Source organism: Saccoglossus kowalevskii, chromosome 6, assembly GCF_978046115.1.
Source record: "Saccoglossus kowalevskii chromosome 6, keSacKowa6.1, whole genome shotgun sequence".
In the NCBI taxonomy this organism is placed as follows: Eukaryota; Metazoa; Hemichordata; class Enteropneusta; family Harrimaniidae; genus Saccoglossus; species Saccoglossus kowalevskii.
Window position 1 is genome coordinate 136,221 of NC_140646.1, and position 19,563 is coordinate 155,783.

At 35.9% G+C, this 19,563-nt stretch overlaps 1 protein-coding gene across 1 annotated transcript in view; it reads right to left on the reverse strand.

Moving 5' to 3' along the window:
* The window catches only part of LOC100368327 (agmatinase, mitochondrial-like), a 47,445-nt gene extending 39,347 nt beyond the window's left edge, over positions 1–8,098 (reverse strand). Inside the window, exon 1 of the mRNA XM_085500720.1 lies at positions 7,911–8,098. Coding sequence (XP_085356846.1) covers positions 7,911–7,971 — 61 coding nt within the window. The 5' untranslated portion in view covers positions 7,972–8,098. The remainder of the gene's footprint in view (positions 1–7,910) is intronic.
* Positions 8,099–19,563: the final 11,465 nt, after the last annotated feature.

Consider the following 19,563-nt stretch of genomic DNA (forward strand, 5'->3'; position numbering starts at 1 on the left):
GTGGCACAACCAAAGCCACCATCTTGTTTATATGAGACCCATATATCTGATATATATTATGCGTGGCACAACCAAAGCCACCATCTTGTTTATATGAGACCCATATATCTGATATATATTATGCGTGGCACAACCAAAGTCACCATCTTGTTTATATGAGACCCATATATCTGATATATATTATGCGTGACACAACCAAAGTCACCATCTTGTTTATATGAGACCCATATATCTGATATATATTATGCGTGACACAACCAAAGCCACCATCTTGTTTATATGAGACCCATATATCTGATATATATTATGCGTGGCACAACCAAAGCCACCATCTTGTTCATATGAGACCCATATATCTGATATATATTATGCGTGGCACAACCAAAGTCACCATCTTGTTTATATGAGACCCATATATCTGATATATATTATACGTGACACAACCAAAGCCACCATCTTGTTTATATGAGACCCATATATCTGATATATATTATGCGTGACACAACCAAAGCCACCATCTTGTTTACATGAGACCCATATATCTGAATATATTATGCGTGACACAACCAAAGCCACCATCTTGTTTATATGAGACCCATATATCTGATATATATTATGCGTGACACAACCAAAGCCACCATCTTGTTTATATGAGACCCATATATCTGATATATATTATGCGTGACACAACCAAAGCCACCATCTTGTTTATATGAGACCCATATATCTGATACATATTATGCGTGGCACAACCAAAGCCACCATCTTGTTTATATGAGACCCATATATCTGATATATATTATGCGTGGCACAACCAAAGTCACCATCTTGTTTATATGAGACCCATATATCTGATACATATTATGCGTGGCACAACCAAAGTCACCATCTTGTTTATATGAGACCCATATATCTGATATATATTATGCGTGACACAACCAAAGCCACCATCTTGTTTATATGAGACCCATATATCTGATATATATTATGCGTGACACAACCAAAGCCACCATCTTGTTTATATGAGACCCATATATCTGATACATATTATGCGTGGCACAACCAAAGTCGCCATCTTGTTCATATGAGACCCATATATCTGATATATATTATGCGTGGCACAACCAAAGTCGCAATCTTGTTTATATGAGACCCATATATCTGATACATATTATGCGTGGCACAACCAAAGTCGCCATCTTGTTTATATGAGACCCATATATCTGATATATATTATGCGTGACACAACCAAAGTCACCATCTTGTTTATATGAAACCCATATATCTGATATATATTATGCGTGGCACAACCAAAGTCGCAATCTTGTTCATATGAGACCCATATATCTGATATATATTATGCGTGGCACAACCAAAGCCACCATCTTGTTTATATGAGACCCATATATCTGATATATATTATGCGTGACACAACCAAAGCCACCATCTTGTTTACATGAGACCCATATATCTGATATATATTATGCGTGGCACAACCAAAGCCACCATCTTGTTTATATGAGACCCATATATCTGATATATATTATGCGTGACACAACCAAAGTCACCATCTTGTTTATATGAGACCCATATATCTGATATATATTATGCGTGGCACAACCAAAGTCACCATCTTGTTTATATGAGACCCATATATCTGATATCAGAGGTACATTACTTGGGGTTTGCAACACGCATAGTACTGTATGGTGACATCACTTCAAGATCCCATTCAAGTCTCATCTCGTAGATAGCGAGACTGGTGCTACGACCTTCTGACATGAGATAGGCGGTTTGTAATAAAATAATAAAACATGTATTACCACATTCATAGTGAAAAAATGTAATACATTGAAAATGTACAGAAAATATAGTTATCGTAATCAGTTATATTGTGAGCAGCTATTTTGATCCACCTGGACATTCCAGTATCCTAGTTACCTCGGGCATGCGCATTCAAATTTTTCTGAGTTGGAACGCTTATGCGAGAACGAGATTGAAACGGGATCTTGGTATCATGTCACCATAGTTGCAAACCCCAAGTAATGTACCTCTGCTGATATAAATTATGTGTGGCACAACCAAAGTCGCCATCTTGTTTATACGAGACCCATATATCTGATATATATTATGCGTGGCACAACCAAAGCCACCATCTTGTTTATATGAGACCCATATATCTGATATATATATATTATGCGTGGCACAACCAAAGCCACCATCTTGTTTATATGAGACCCATATATCTGATATATATATATTATGCGTGGCACAACCAAAGCCACCATCTTGTTTATATGAGACCCATATATCTGATATATATTATGCGTGACACAACCAAAGCCACCATCTTGTTTATATGAGACCCATATATCTGATATATATTATGCGTGACACAACCAAAGCCACCATCTTGTTTACATGAGACCCATATATCTGATATATATTATGCGTGGCACAACCAAAGCCACCATCTTGTTTATATGAGACCCATATATCTGATATATATTATGCGTGACACAACCAAAGTCACCATCTTGTTTATATGAGACCCATATATCTGATATATATTATGCGTGGCACAACCAAAGTCACCATCTTGTTTATATGAGACCCATATATCTGATATCAGAGGTACATTACTTGGGGTTTGCAACACGCATAGTACTGTATGGTGACATCACTTCAAGATCCCATTCAAGTCTCATCTCGTAGATAGCGAGACTGGTGCTACGACCTTCTGACATGAGATAGGCGGTTTGTAATAAAATAATAAAACATGTATTACCACATTCATAGTGAAAAAATGTAATACATTGAAAATGTACAGAAAATATAGTTATCGTAATCAGTTATATTGTGAGCAGCTATTTTGATCCACCTGGACATTCCAGTATCCTAGTTACCTCGGGCATGCGCATTCAAATTTTTCTGAGTTGGAACGCTTATGCGAGAACGAGATTGAAACGGGATCTTGGTATCATGTCACCATAGTTGCAAACCCCAAGTAATGTACCTCTGCTGATATAAATTATGTGTGGCACAACCAAAGTCGCCATCTTGTTTATACGAGACCCATATATCTGATATATATTATGCGTGGCACAACCAAAGCCACCATCTTGTTTATATGAGACCCATATATCTGATATATATATATTATGCGTGGCACAACCAAAGCCACCATCTTGTTTATATGAGACCCATATATCTGATATATATATATTATGCGTGGCACAACCAAAGCCACCATCTTGTTTATATGAGACCCATATATCTGATATATATATATTATGCGTGGCACAACCAAAGCCACCATCTTGTTTATATGAGACCCATATATCTGATATATGTATATTATGCGTGGCACAACCAAAGCCACCATCTTGTTTATATGAGACCCATATATCTGATATATATTATGCGTGGCACAACCAAAGCCACCATCTTGTTTATATGAGACCCATATATCTGATATATATTATGCGTGGCACAACCAAAGTCGCCATCTTGTTTATATGAGACCCATATATCTGATATATATTATGCGTGACACAACCAAAGCCACCATCTTGTTTATATGAGACCCATATATCTGATATATATATATTATGCGTGGCACAACCAAAGCCACCATCTTGTTTATATGAGACCCATATATCTGATATATATTATGCGTGGCACAACCAAAGCCACCATCTTGTTTATATGAGACCCATATATCTGATATATATTATGCGTGACACAACCAAAGTCGCCATCTTGTTTATATGAGACCCATATATCTGATATATATTATGCGTGGCACAACCAAAGCCGCCATCTTGTTTATACAAGGCCCATATATCTGATATATATTATGCGTGGCACAACCAAAGCCGCCATCTTGTTTATACAAGACCCATATATCTGATATATATTATGCGTGGCACAACCAAAGTCGCCATCTTGTTTATATGAGATCCATATATCTGATATATATTATGCGTGGCACAACCAAAGTCGCCATCTTGTTCATATGAGACCCATATATCTGATATATACATTATGCGTGGCACGACAACTACCACCCTTTAACTGCATGATGTAAAACAAAGAATTGGAAAAAAATGGGAATGCAACAATTTTGTCGCTTGGTAATAAAAATAATCTTTATTGATAAACATATCCTTAATTGAGATTCTGTTCATGATACAGTAAAGTAAAATGCTGAAAGTTAAAATGAAATAAAAAAAAAAATAAGAGAAAAAAACAAACATAAAAAACATAAAACAAAAAATTATGATATATTCTTGATGTTATCTTTTTAAGTTCATGGTATATGTCAATACAATATTTACAAAAAAAAAATTTACTGGAGTCATCCAGTACCTCCCTTCCTCCCCTCCCTCCCCTACCACGTTTACTGTGGAATCTCTTTGAAATTTGAAATCATGGGGATTGGCTGGAAGATTTGTTGGAATGATAAAAAGAAAATTACAAGCTAGGTACCGATAGAAAAATAAATTGCATGCAAAGTGTTACAGGAACACAATGATGGTGAGATTCTTACCCCCCCCCCCATTTCTAATGGTTCACCCCTAAATGTCCATGAGGGGCGAAGGGTTTCAGCATGATTTGAGGGGGCGACCCCACCGGCAGGACACCAGAAGGAGTACCTACACTTTATGCAAATTTTTTTAAATTATGCTAATTTATTCATGACGTAGCAGTTTCTGTGCTCATGAATATTCATTAATTTGTGGATCAATACATTCTAAAAGAGGCGATATATTATTTTTGGGGGAAGAGTTAGAAAGGGGGATTAGCAATCATAGCAATCAATACAAAAGAAGGGACCCATTTGGAGAGCAACATTGATCCTCGTGTCTGTTGTTGCAGGTGACCTGCAGCTGTCAACTGTGTTCGTACTTCGACGACTTCGACTGGCTTCCATGTGAGGTAGTTTCTTGTGTTCTGTTTTTCTGACTTGAGTTCTTGATATACAGAAGTTGCTGTTTATGTTTTTTTTTCTTTCATATCTTGTCTTGTAGGAGTGTCCTGTCCGTGATTCGAACTTGCAATCTTTGAGTTCCCACCGCACTGTCTTGTCCACTGTACCACGAGTGTCTTCACACAAATGATAGGATTTAAGTCCTACTTATAGGATCAATTTTCACTGGCATTCAAAAATCGTACTAAACGTACTGGATTCGAACCAGCGATCTCTCACATTGCCCACATTGTACATATCCACTGAATCATATGGGTAGTCATGCAAATGAATAATTTGTTTTCATATTTAGCTTTATTGCAAATTAGTGTTTGCGAGAAAAGACTTGCAGGCATGAGAATTGAACCCGGGTCCTCCTGATCACTGTGTAGACAACTGAACCACAAGACCACAATGGATTGACTGGATGTGTTGGCATTTGATAAGACTATATAGTGTGTATATATATAGAAATACAACATATTTCTATTATTGAGTTACAATTGTCCAAAAAATTGCCAATTGGGTGTTTGCCATTTGCGTTGCCCATACCTGACCCGACCCTAACCCTAATGTCAAGACACGTTCCTGTTAATAATTCCGTTGCCCATATCTGACCCGACCCTAAACCTAATGCCAAGACACGTTCCTGTTTATAATTGCTCAATAATGATACTCTGTTGGGCACTGTCTGCGGGTAAGTTGCACCATTACAAGTTGTTAAATTGAGAGAATAAATGTATGGACAAATATTTTAGACTTATTTTGGTGTAGACAGCTCTCGCTTAATTATTTTACACCATTACAAGTTGTTAAATTGAGAGAATAAGTGTGCGGACAAATATTTTAGACTTATTTTGGTGTAGACAGCTCTCGTTTGATTAATTCCCACAATTACAAGTTGTTAAATTGAGAGAATAAGTGTGCAGACAAATATTTTAGACTTATTTTGGTGTAGACAGCTCTCGTTTGATTAATTCCCACAATTACAAGTTGTTAAATTGAGAGAATAAATGTGTGGACAAATATTTTAGACTTATTTTGGTGTAGACAGCTCTCGTTTAATTATTTTACACCATTACAAGTTGTTAAATTAAGAGAATAAATGTGTGGACAAATATTTTAGACTTATTTTGGTGTAGACAGGTCTCGTTTAATTATTTTACACCATTACAAGTTGTTAAATTGAGAGAATAAATGTGCGGACAAATATTTTAAACTTATTTTGGTGTAGACAGCTCTCGTTTAATTATCTAACACCATTATAAGTTGTTAAATTGAGAGAATAAATGTATGGACAAATATTTTAGACTTATTTTGGTGTAGACAGCTCTCGTTTAATTATTTTACAAGTTGTTAAATTGAGAGAATAAGTGTGCGGACAAATATTTAAGACTTATTTTGGTGTAGACGGCTCTCGTTTGATGAATTCCAACAATTACAAGTTCTTAAATTGACAGAATGAATGTATGGACAAATATTGACCATTATATTTGTGAGTAAATACCTGTTTAATTAATTTCCACCTCTACAAGATTGTTAAATTGAGAGAATAAATGTGTCGACAAATATTTGATACTTATTTAGGTGTAAGAACTCGTGTTTGACCAACTTCCACCATTGCAAGTTGTTAAAATAATGAAATAAATATACTGGTATCATTGGATATTTGATTTAATTGTGAAACTTCCTAACAAAATGTTAACTGCTGGTTTCGAATCCTCAATCAACAATTCCACAGACACAGTATAAATTCCACAACACCACAGAAGATATTCGTCTGTTGCCTGAATTGTTTTCGTAATATAGGGAACGCCATCGACACTTTAACAAAACTTACCTTGACTTGGGTCTTGTTTATCTCTTTTCACAATCTGGAAACTGTTGAACAAATTATGCGTCGTCCAGTTTAAGATGTAAGTTATTTTATTATTTATTCATTCAGTTTTGTATGGTGGAGTTTTGTGAGGTTTATTATTTTTTCGCGACGTTCTTTGTTTACTTGTTTACGATTTGAGAGATTTCAGTTTATTTACGTTTTTACGGTAGCTCTGAGCGGGACTCAAACCCACTGTCTTTTCAAGCTAATTTTGTTTTATTTTGATGGCACGCTTGTGTACCACGCCACGACGTTGGTCGTTAAGTGGTGTTCATTTTTCTAACTACTCCAGTGTTCCGATGAGTTGAACGGAAAAGCCAAAACGATTGCTGGTTTCTGATTGCTTTGGTTCTAGTGAGTGTGTATCTAGTGTGATTCGAACCCATGTCGTTTGTATTGGGCGTTTTTTTATTTCCCATGTTGGCTACGCCGTAATATGCAACCACTTCCCCGTTTTATTGTGATTTTGAGAGTGTTTAATGATGTCTGCCTCACCCGTCACGCCATGACCCAGTTTCAACCACACGGCCATTTTGCAACACAGTGCGCGACCCTCAGTGTCACCCGACTGATTATATGATCGTTCTGTTCAAATGTTAAGCTAGGATTTATTACCATTATTATCATTATATTGTCACATGATTTGTTTTACCTTATGTGTAATGTCATAAGTATCTTTATTGTAATTTGTATATACCAATTCGTATATACAGTGGAAATGACCCCGATTGAAGGTCATGTATTCTGTGACGTCACCAATTCGTGTGTAGGTACGGCTTCTAGATCCGTGCCCTAATTTTGAATGACCGAGAAAGAGTTGGCGATATTTTCATTTGGTAAACAAAGTAGGCAGCTATGCGCCACTCTTTTAGATTCATTTAGTGTACCCAGGGATCTGTAATGAGATTATCTCATTACAGCTCCCTGGTGTACCCAGGTACACCCATCATGGTGTACGTTTAGCCCTGCGTACAGTGCTGTGTGTAAGGGGACGCGTTTCAACCAAACGCGTCCCCGTACACACAGCACTATACGCAGGGCTAGGTATACGTTCCTCACCTTCTGCTGTGTTTTGAATAGGAAGTCTGCACATCGAGGCGATCCCACCAGCTCGCGGCATTTCATCTCCTGTCAAAGGCTTATTAAACTGTCTGCATCTTACCAAACTAAACGCGAAATACCGTGTCTGTTGTCGGAATATTTTATCAATTTTCCGAATTTGGCTCCATCGTCGAAATGTTGCACTCATCGACATCGTGCCTAATTTTGTATGTAACCTTTGACCTGAAATCAGGTGACTCGATTAAACTGTCAGCCGTGTGTTCACCAACATGGCTTCTCCTTGCGGGAAATTTTGTGCGAGAAAATATTTCTAAGATAAGACCCGATTGTTTAGGACAAATGCCATCAATGTTTTATTTTTATGATAATATTATTATACTAATAGCGGTTGAAAAGTCGGGAAACAATTAAGCGACCACCCTTTATGTGACGGTGGTCACCGGCCTCACAATACTGAAAAAAAAATCACGATGATAGTGTCAGTCGCCAGGGACTAAACTGTAACATACGGTTTTCTATACAGTTAGTCAGTGACGGTGACCAGCTGCGCCAAAAGGGATATATTTCGTATCTAACGAAGAGTCGCCGGCGGTCAAACGCATTGCTTAAATCTTTTTACTGAAAAAAACATCAGACCAGAGCGACTGTCGCTTAAATTATTGTCGACATAGGAAAAAGAAGTTCTTTCATGGTTGCAAAGACCAACATGACGACGTCTGACAACTACTGCAAAGCAGGTGTATATGTCAATTAACATTTAGAATAAAAAAACAACAAACAAGACATTAAGGTAGAGATCCAGTTTACCTGACAGGTATTTTAATTAGTTAATTAGGAAACCAAGATGACCTCCCTTGTCCACAAAACTATATATTTTCGGAAAGCTTATTGAATGAATTTTAAAATTTTGTAAGTATTTTTTTATGGACACTGTAGTTTGAAATATGCCCAAAAATGTGCTTTTTTGGTCAAAAGTGATTTTAAAAAATAGCTTCTAAACCATGTTTCTGTTTCCTGTCAAAATTGGTTCACGGGTACATATTTTTACTATGAAGAAAGTGCCGTCTTGAAAACTGTCTACCAGTTGCCAATTTTGCAGGGCAGCAGGTCAAATTTCACTACTTCAAGTTTATGCATAAATTAACACCCAGGCTAGTTGTCTGTATGATTGTTGTAACACTGTTCAACCAAAAACAATGCCCTGACGGCGTTTTGACGATAAACACGTTGCCAATCATTTGCGAAAATTTCAAAACAAAAGGTCAAAGCGTCTAGAAGCTATTTTTTTTAAAGTTCTGGGATGTGTACTAAAAAGAAGCTAAGATAATTGATAATTTGCATAACAATTCACTCAGTAAGAAGTTTGCTAATGTTCATAATTAAAATGGCTGTTCCAAATTTAAATGTACTATCGTTTTGTGAAAAGTTAAATATAGTGCATAATATGGAGATCCCGTCATTTCCTTTTCCCTGTTTTCTATATTTTAAAATCGTCTTTTGAGTATGTTCCACTATTCAAAATTCTACAAAATTTCAACAATCTATAGCCAAGACTGTCTGAATAATAAAAAAGCAAAAATAAAAAAATTCACTCCCAAGTGCCCACAAACCTGCATCCCTACCTTAAATGACTATTTCCCTGGTCGTGACTAATTTATATTCAAATTAGTACTGATCGTTTACAAATGTTACAAATTGCTTGATATTTCGATATAAAAAATATGTATTTTAGGTATGTTATAGGTCAATAAATATCCGAATAAATAATTCTTTTCTATTTATTTCATTAAAATAAAACGGCAATACTATGAATGACTATGGTGGTATGTGTTAATTTTACACTTGTCTTCACACTATTAGCAACAATTAATTTGAGAATTGATTTCCATTGCACGGCAGTCATCTTTACGTCATTTGCACGTATCAGTCTTTGCCTGTCACCACCTCTTTTGTTGTTGTTTTTTTTACTTCTACGGAGGCCTTTTTAACACATATTGTAATGACATTATGATAAAAACGTATTGACTGGCCATTATATGTGTCGCACATTTATAATTCATTCATTTGTGAACCGTGTCCAGCATAAAATATCGACAACAAAACTCGTTTGCAAAAACTAGTTTAAGCTAATACTAACTACTTAGACCGAAAAGTTCACTTATTTATTCACGAAAAGTTCACTTATTTAATAAAAAAATTAAGCAACTGTCCCTGTCATATATATATATATTGTTTGCTTAATTTTTTTATTAAATTGGTTATGCTTATTTTAAAATAGGGTTCCTTAGCTTTTCCTGCGTTTTGCTTGGGTGTTCACTAGTTTCATCGTAGTTACATACCTCAGTGAACGCTACTTCACTCTAGTACAGGTAATTAATACCTTATACTAAAATATATTTGGATATTTAGAGTACTAGGGAATTCCAACTTATGGTCCGGTTAAACTTAAAATACACCACGAATATTCACTTTTGAGATATCATTTTTGGTATGTGTTGGTTCTTGGATATCTAAGCTTCGTCGTCCTGTTTAGTAATTCGAACTTCCCAGTTTGCGTAAAAAGGGCGAGTTTTGCGATTTTGACATCGAAAATGCCTTTGCTTCATTATTTGCTGAGGGACGGCCGCTTAGGTATGTGCTTTGTAACTTAAAGCACATGAACCTAACAACGTTAGGTAACAAACAAAAATGACGTTGTACTAAAGTCCAAAAAATAAGTTCAAAATAAACGATTTACTCCCTCCCTTATTGTGACACTCTCAAATCAACTGATTTCTATTTCCCTCAAGAGTCAAAATGGTATTTGCCTCCATTTTACCTACGACTGGAAAAATGTTTTTTTGCTTGACGTGTTCATTTGCCTTCAATTACGTTTCAGTGGCTGTCACTGTCGCATTCTGAGTCTTGCCGATAACATTTTGCTTAAAATCCACGTAGCTATCGCCGAAAATTCAAGAAATCTGTCAAATCAAATTAGCATAACAATGCGTTCGAAGGTTGTTGCTATTTTATACAGCTTTCCACACTAGTGCCACACCACATAATAATGATAATAATAATGTTTATTCAACCTTTGTATCCGCAGTATGAAAACAGTAATACATATCTTTAAATTACATTCATCATTTCTTTTCTATATTGCCAAAAATCAGTTACATATTTCCTAATTAAAGCTGATGAGGTATTTCCCACATTTTCATTTATGTTCTATAGTGTATCACCAAAAAGAAAATTGAACCTATAATTCAACCCCCCTGAAAGAAAACTATTCATTAGTGTTGAAGATTCAACATTGTTTCTCAGTGAGGTTTCTAATGCTAAATAAAATTCCTTTCTAATATGATTAGATGACCTACAAAGATAAAGTAGTAAATGTATTTTTTGCCCTGATTGCAGACTCCACAAATTCCATTACTCCTGTAATTTTTCCATCCCATTTTGTTACCTTCAAGATCTAAAGAGTTTGGCCTAGTTTTAAAGACAAGGCAGATACCATGATGATCATAAGGATCCATTATGTAATTTTCTTTTTTAAAGTTTCTTTTAATTCAGCAGTAGTGTTTTAATGATTTCACCTTCTCTAAATTGTTTGTAAACATGTTTATTTCATTTTCTTTACTGATTTTGATAAAACGTCTTATCCATTTTGGAATTTGGGGTATTTCATTTCCATAGATATGATCCATGCTACCAGTCACTAGAATGTTTTCTACATATTCAGGCCAATTCCGAGGCAGTTTAACTTTGTTTTTATACTGATTATTCATTTCTTTAACAACTATTTTAGTATATCTATTGTTTTTCATTTTCTGAAGTCTATCCAGGTATTGAATCCGCACTCTATTTTGGATGTAATTCAAGTCTTCTCATCCTAAGTCCCCCAACACTGCAGGTCGTGCCACATTTCTGTTTACTTTGAATAAAAATTTCCCAAATTGGTACTGAATACTTTGTAATTTCTTTTCAACTTCTCTGCTATCCTGAAACCATATTCCACACCCATAATTCATTGATGGCATGATTATGCTATGCCATAACACATCACCGTACACAAATCGATTAAAACTGTTGGTTAATTATTGATTTGCCACATGCTAAGATTGTCATTGCTTTTTTATAAACTTCAGTAAATTGTGTATGATCATTCAGTGTTTTTGATATGGTTATGCCTAAATATTTGTACATTTTACTTTCTTTTAATGTTATATTTCCTAGTTTCCAAATTGTGTCCTTTTTGTGGAGTTTCTTGCCAAAAATACATTATCTGTGACTTGGATTGGTTATAACTAATTTTCCATTTACTAGCGATCTGAGCTGCTATATCAAGCATACTTTGAAGTTCACTTGCATCATTTGCTACTTAAGCTACATCATCTGCCCCAAAAAGCCCTGGAATTTGTTGTGTTCCTATCCTCACCCCTAGTTTTGATTAGGGGGCTTAAAACGCATCCTTGTTTTACACCTTCACTGGTTTAAAAGAATTCAGTCTCAATATCATTAAAATTGACCTTATTAAAAACATTCTCGTACATGTCATCTATAATATTCCATAATTGTCATTGTATTCCTGCTTTCCACAAGGATACTCGCAAACCATCCCTCCAAACTCTATCAAACGCTTTTGAGAAATCGAGAAATGCCACATAAGTAGATTTCTTACTCTATTTCCTTAAGGACGCTATACCTTTGAGTGTAAACACATGATCCTCACATCTCCTATCTTTCCTAAAACCTCCTTGAATTTCTCCCAGGATGTTATTTTCTACAACAAATTTTCTTAACTTTGCTTCAATGACCTTACTGTAATTTTTTGAAACACAGGAATTTAGAGTGATACCTCTGTAGTTGTTGAGGTCTTTTGTATCACCCTTTATGTGGATTGGTTTTACAACATTTTGCTTTCTTTTAGAAAGGACTTAAAAAGTAGCATTAATGTCTGGGTTATTGTATCGCCACCATTCCTAATAAATTCATTGACGATTTCATCAGGACCACAAGCTTTTCCAGATTTGGTCAATTGTATTGCTTTCAGAACATCGTCTTTTTTATATCTATAGTGTTAATTACTAGAGAGTTTGTATCAATTTCCTTTTTTAAAATATTATTTCTTATTAAATATAGTTCCTCACATATTTGATCATGAAAATTTGTTACATTATTAATTTCCCTATTCATCTTCCCTAAAGTATTCCAGTAATGTTTCAAGTTGTTCTTAATGACCTTTGGGTTTGTTGTTATGTTTTTACTTTTGGTTAAAATGTCATAAATGCATGTTTGGTTAGCATGATTTTTAAAGCCTTTCAAATTTTGACAAAACAGTTTCGATGACCTTCCTCCCCTTTTGGATAAGTCTATGTTGTGTTTCATTTTTGAATTAATTAATGTTTGTACTTTCTTTTTGTAGTCAATATAATTAGACCATAGTTTATCTCTATCCTCCATTTTCCCTTGTTTTCCAGATACATTTGCAAAACTTCTGTATTCTCTACATGCTTTCTTTCTTTTATTTATGACATCTCCTATCTCTTTGTCCCACCACTCTTTGCTTCTATTACTAACACGTTTCTTTCCGATACATTTGTTTGCAACTGTAATTAAACTAGTCTTCCAATCAAGCCATGCTATGTTTATATCTTTTCTACGGTTACATGTATCAATCTCCCAGTCCCCAAATATGTTTTCCTGGAAGGGTCCCCAGTCATGATTGTAAGTTATACTCCATTTTTCTTTCTTTCTTTCTATGATTTGTGTGATAATTAGAAACCTGATTGAGGTGTAAAGTCAGATTTATAATCCACTATAAATTTCTTTGAGTTTTCTTAATTTTTTTTTTTTAGATAAAAAAATAATCGATTATAGAATGCTAATTATTTCTAAACCATGTAAATTTTCCTTCAGCACACTGTAAATTATTTGCCATAACCAGATCTGAATCACAGCAAAACTGTATCAGTTTCTGGCCATTATAATTTTTTGTGATTTCACCATCTTTGAAAAAATCGCCTACTCTACAATTGAAATCACCCATAATTAGAATATTATCATTGCCTTGGTCTTCCAGTGTTATTATGTCTACTAGTAATTGGTGATAAAGTTCACCTACCTTTAACAGGAAAGTATACAATGCATATACACATTGTATCCTTATTCCCCTTAAACTTGATCTTGATCCATAAATCTTTGTCTGATTCCAGACATCCATCATCTAACATTATAACTGAACTGTGAGTTAAAATACCTATGCCCCCTCCTTTTGTTGCACGTGGCGTCTGAATAAAGTTATAATCTGGTATTTGTAGTGCATTATCCTTTTTTGTAAAAGTCTCACAAAGACCAAAAATTGAAATGTTGTTTACATGTAGGAGTTGTGCTACTTCTTGCTTCTTACTTTAATACCCCTGATGTTGTTGTATCCTATTTTTGTAATTGTACTCTTACTAACTTTTTTGTCCTCTTTTCTCAAGCAGGCACGATCTTCTTGGCCATATGATCATTTCATAGTGGGCTGGCAGAATTTCATCTTATGTCCTTTTTCTTCACAGGAGTGGCATGTAATCTTCATACCATGTCTACAAACACGTTTAATGTGCCCCTTTTCTCTGCAGTTGAAACATCCATGAGAGGGTTCATCAGTCATGTTATAATTCCGAATGTGTTTGACCTCCCGATATCCCTTGAAAATTGGTACATGAAAAGCAAAACTTTGAAGTAATCTAGCTGTGCCTCGAAAATTAAAATGGATATTATTATTGTATAAATATCGATCTCTAAACCCATTTTCAGCTTTTACAAAATGTTTATGTTCGATAAAAGTTGAAGCTGTCTCTTCTGCAATAGCTCTGAACTGTTGATTAATGAAGTCAACATACATGTGTATCTTGTCACCTCTTGGGCATATGCTAGATATGTATACCTTAATACCAGGGAATGCATTCTTCACTAACTATATGGTTTCTTTGTACTCAATTATCATTGATTGTGTTGGTATGCCTCTCTTCTTGTCATTGGTGCCAACGTGTATTATTATGTCATCAAAGTTCTTGATAGCATTCCTGTTTTTATACTTCAGTTTTTATATCTGGAATTACTGCTCCACTCATAGACCATACAGTTGTTGTATTTAAACGTTGTGTATCAATGTCACGTAACATAGAATCACCAACTATAATGATTTGTCGTGGTGCTGGGACTACATCTTTGTTATTCCCTGGGACACTTTGATTAGATTTTGGGTTGTCAAGTGATTTTCGGTTTATTGTTGGCATAGATGGCATAGGTTTGCCTGTTGCATCTGGTTGCTTTTCTGTTGTTGTAGGGTAGTTGTCACTAAAGGTACAAGAGCTGGTGATTGGTGTGTAATAGGAAGTGGTGGTTGAAACATGGGAGCTGGTGGCTGTTGCATTCTGGGAGGTAGTGCATGCGTTATGAGAGATGCTGGTTCTTTACTGATGGGTGGATCCTGCTGTACCACCGATGGCGAGAGTTGTTGTGGCAGTTCCTCCACGGGTAATACACTGTATATATTGCTAGTTTCAATAGGTGACACTGTGGGATGTTCATCTTTTACATATATTGTAGGATGATATGCTTGTTTTCTGCTTAGGGTTGTTTTTGCTCTTCTTTCACAGTAATTACATCTCTAGTAATTACATCAAATTTGGAATCCAGTAAGTCAAATTTGTACATAAACTCTCTCATGCATTTATTGATTTCAGCCATGTCAGAATTTTGCTTAGAGAGATTTTTCTTGTGTCTTCCATTTGAACTTGAACACTTGACTTGACATCAGTGCAGTTGTCATGTAAAGATTTTATTTTTGTAGATAATCCTATCAAGGTTATATTCATGTTCTCAACAGGAAGAATATTTGTATGATTGGAAACTGTCTGTTTTGTTGGCTGTGTTGGAGTTGTCGTGTATTTCCCGTCAAAAAAATCACAGGCTTCATGGCGTAAAACTTTACTTTCATTATTACCACCAAGTTCAGGTGGTTGATCATCATCAGTTTTGATTATTTCATCTATCTTATCAAGAGTTTCATCTCCATTTGTAGTAAATTTGTTGTCATAGATGAAGTTTCCATAATGTTTTGGGGGCTGTGTTGTTCTTTTAGGACGGGTGTAACTACTGGTAGTTTGAACATCAGTTGGTTGGTCTTCACATTTTTCTGGGGGTTCTAGAATTGGGTCAGTCTCCTTATCTTCATGAAGAATGTCAGGTGCACCATGTTGCTGTAAATAGTACTTGGTATCATCCAGTGAATTAAATCTTTTATGTAAGCAAGGCTATATCCGTCAACTTGACTGCCAGCTGCCAACCAGCTTTTAAAAACTCCACATTCCCCTCCTCTGGCAACTGCATAATAACTATAAGAGCTCTTATTGGTCTTGTCTTTGATTTTTTGGTTGTCACCATTTTGCTTGTTGTGTTCATTATTACATAGCTGACTAGGATTCACATGTCATTATTCATAACACATATATTAATGCTGATTGAACGGTCTTCTTCAGGTATGGGGGATGTCACTGTTGGTAGTGGAGAAAGTACATACATACTGGTATTCTGTATTCCCTCCGAATCATCTGGTATACAAGTACAGAGATTATCAACAACTTTGTTACATTGTTTATTTCTTTTGTCTTGGCCCTCTTTGTCTTTCGTTGAATTTTTTTATTTGGGTAGCCATCTTTGTTCCCTTGTCCCTGTCTTCTCCGACTTCTTTGTTTTTGGTAATGGACAGAAATATTACTCAGTTCACTTCATTCACACTTGAATAGTAACCAAAAGACAGACTGATGTATTGTGTAGCTAGATCACTATTTCTCTAACCAAGATCCTTATGTAAGACTGCAGTCTGAATTGTTGTAACTCCAATAGTGTAAAGTCACTTCAATGTACACAAAACTCAGGGTTTTATGTTTTTCAGCCTTTTAGGTCTTTTCCCTTCTACACCACTCAAGAGATCTTCACCAATGGTTCTTCACACATTCATGTTGATGTCAGCAGTTAGTATAGTATCATAATATGTCAAGAAAAGGTGGTAAATTTGATACAAGTCTAGAGCGATGTTGCTAGTCATATTAAGACCAAACGTCAACATCAAGAACTAAAACATTTAAACCTTTGTTGGGAAACTCACGTGTAAATTGCGTTTATAAGTCGTGTTCCATAAATTGCATTTTACAGTCCCTCAAGTTTGTTCCAAAGACTGTAGTCGCTCCAGAGATAACCAGAACATTGATTCGTTTCAAAAACGTTTGTCATTAAATTCACGTTTAAAAAGTTTTTGTCCTTTGTGAATTGATGATAAGCAAACAATCATGGTAGATTGGCCCCGACTTTCTGTTGATCGCAAACGCAAGGGAGATAAAACTCGATTTTCATAGACGCAGGTCGTTTAGATCGGACGGTTACTTTTGTTTCAGGTACGTTGTTGTTGAATATAGAACATGTTCAAGCCAAAAATTGTAGCAATAATGTTCACGTCGCTGTACGTTAAAACAAACTCGAGCTTGACAACATTCACTTACCGACCTCTAAGATTGGTGATTTGATTCCTGACCGGGATAGCTGCATTTAGTGTTCATTTCTATACAATATAAAATCATATCGATGCTGTGGGCGGCGAAGGCTGACAGATTGTTTTGCTTCTGTGGCCGGCTCTCATGGCACGGGCAACTGACATTAGCTGACTTTTTTTTACTATTCTGACGTTGTCTGGGCTGGATATAACAGTTAGACCAGGGCTAGACATTGACAAGTAAGTAGGTTGGTACTAGTAAACAGCCCAGGACATATATAGAAGTCTGAATCAGTTAGGCCCTGAAAATAGCATCATCGCACAGGATTCCATTAATGAACGAAGTTCACATAACAATCTTATGCCTACAAATCATCCCATAATTATTGACAAGTTGTTACTAGCTTATACTAAAACAAGCCGGTAGGCTAGTTGGCGATCGGCTCTGCTCAAAAAACAAGCAACATGTTTTCGGCTGTTGCCTCGGTAGGCACCGGCCATCGTATACGAAGTTCGCCAAAAAAACACTCAGTCTTTAGAAGTCACTATATTTTATTGCTAGGACGTGTTCTGCTGGTAAATTTATTATTTCCAACCGTTTTGCAATAGTTGAAGGCAGCATTTACAGTTCATTCAAAGTTCAAAGTTGCCTTGGGATTATGTTGTTACAGTGTAAAAATGTCGGCGCCGGTGATCTTTTACTGATGTGCAGGCATTGTAGCCAAAATAAAAAGCATGATCATTTGAACACGGCTATAATTACAAAACTGGTAGGAGGTAATAAATTTGGGGCGAAAGTATTCAAAAATCAGTTCTTGGCTGTTGCAATGACAGTGGTGGGCCATGATTTTTTCCAATTAGTGACGGTACGACCTACCCGTTAAGTATCACAGAGGAGTTAAAAGTCGTTTGAGGTAAATTTTCTCAGTAATGAAAATAGACATAAGAAAAAACAAACAGTATATTTTTGCCTACACCCAAACTAAGTATAATGACCGTTTTGGCTATTGCCATAAAAACGGTGGGCCATAATTTGTGTTCAGATTTTACAACCTAACTACAGTGAAGGTGTGATTTGCCTGCCAAGTTTGAACCAAATCGGCTCAGCCAAAAAACAGTGTTATGCAAATTAGCTTTAGTTGAAAATTCGAGCTTTCTCGACAATAAGTACGTGAATTTGAACAAAAATGATATCGGCAAGACTCAGAGTACGACAGCGACAGCACTGAAACGTTATTGAGACAAATGAACACGTCATGCAAAAAAGACTGTTTTGAGTCGTGGCGTAAAATGGAGGCACATAGCATTTTGATGCTTGACGATGGATGAAGGGCTGTTTGGCAACAACCGCAAACGTATCCGTGTCCAGCCATTGGACACGTAGAGGTCAAAATACGCGTTCTATTTTTACGTTCTAAATTCCGCTTCACCCCTTCCAGAATGTTCTACTTTGCAGCCTAATCGCAGGTTTTTTCGAAAAACGTCGAAAAAAACACAAGAATTAGTAGAAATGTTCCTGTTTTGGGCGGATTATTGATAGAGAATAATGTCTTTATTACAAAAATGCTGAAAAACCGTGGGTTTTTGCCTTAGTTATTTTTTTATTGGCGAAAAACTGCGAACTCGGCAAATTTGGTTTCACCCAGCGACACCGATGCCAGCTGACTGTGGACGAAGCATGCATCACATCGTTTCCACTACAAGATAAGTTAACTGAAACGCAAACTGATCCATAGTTGGAGTTTAACAACATCTCAGGACAGAAAAGATATGCTGGAGGCTCTTCGTCAAGAAAACGAACAACTGCAAATTGAATTACAAATCGAGGCAGAAATGGCCAAAAACGAAGCTCTCAAAAGCAAAGCCAAGAAAACATGCAGTTCTAAATCCAAAGTGAACATTGTTGACATAAAAAAGACAGTAGTGTAAAGAAAAAGTGCATAAAGCAAAGAAAAAGTTGCAAATGGTAGAAACCTATAGCTCAACCGATTTTGAATTTGGTCAGTCAACAACATCATCTTCAGATTCCAATGGAGATACCAGAACCACCGATACAAAAGGTAGGAAACTAGCTTATGATGTATTTCACCCCAAAATAAATAAAAAGAAGCCAAAATCAGGTGCTGCAAG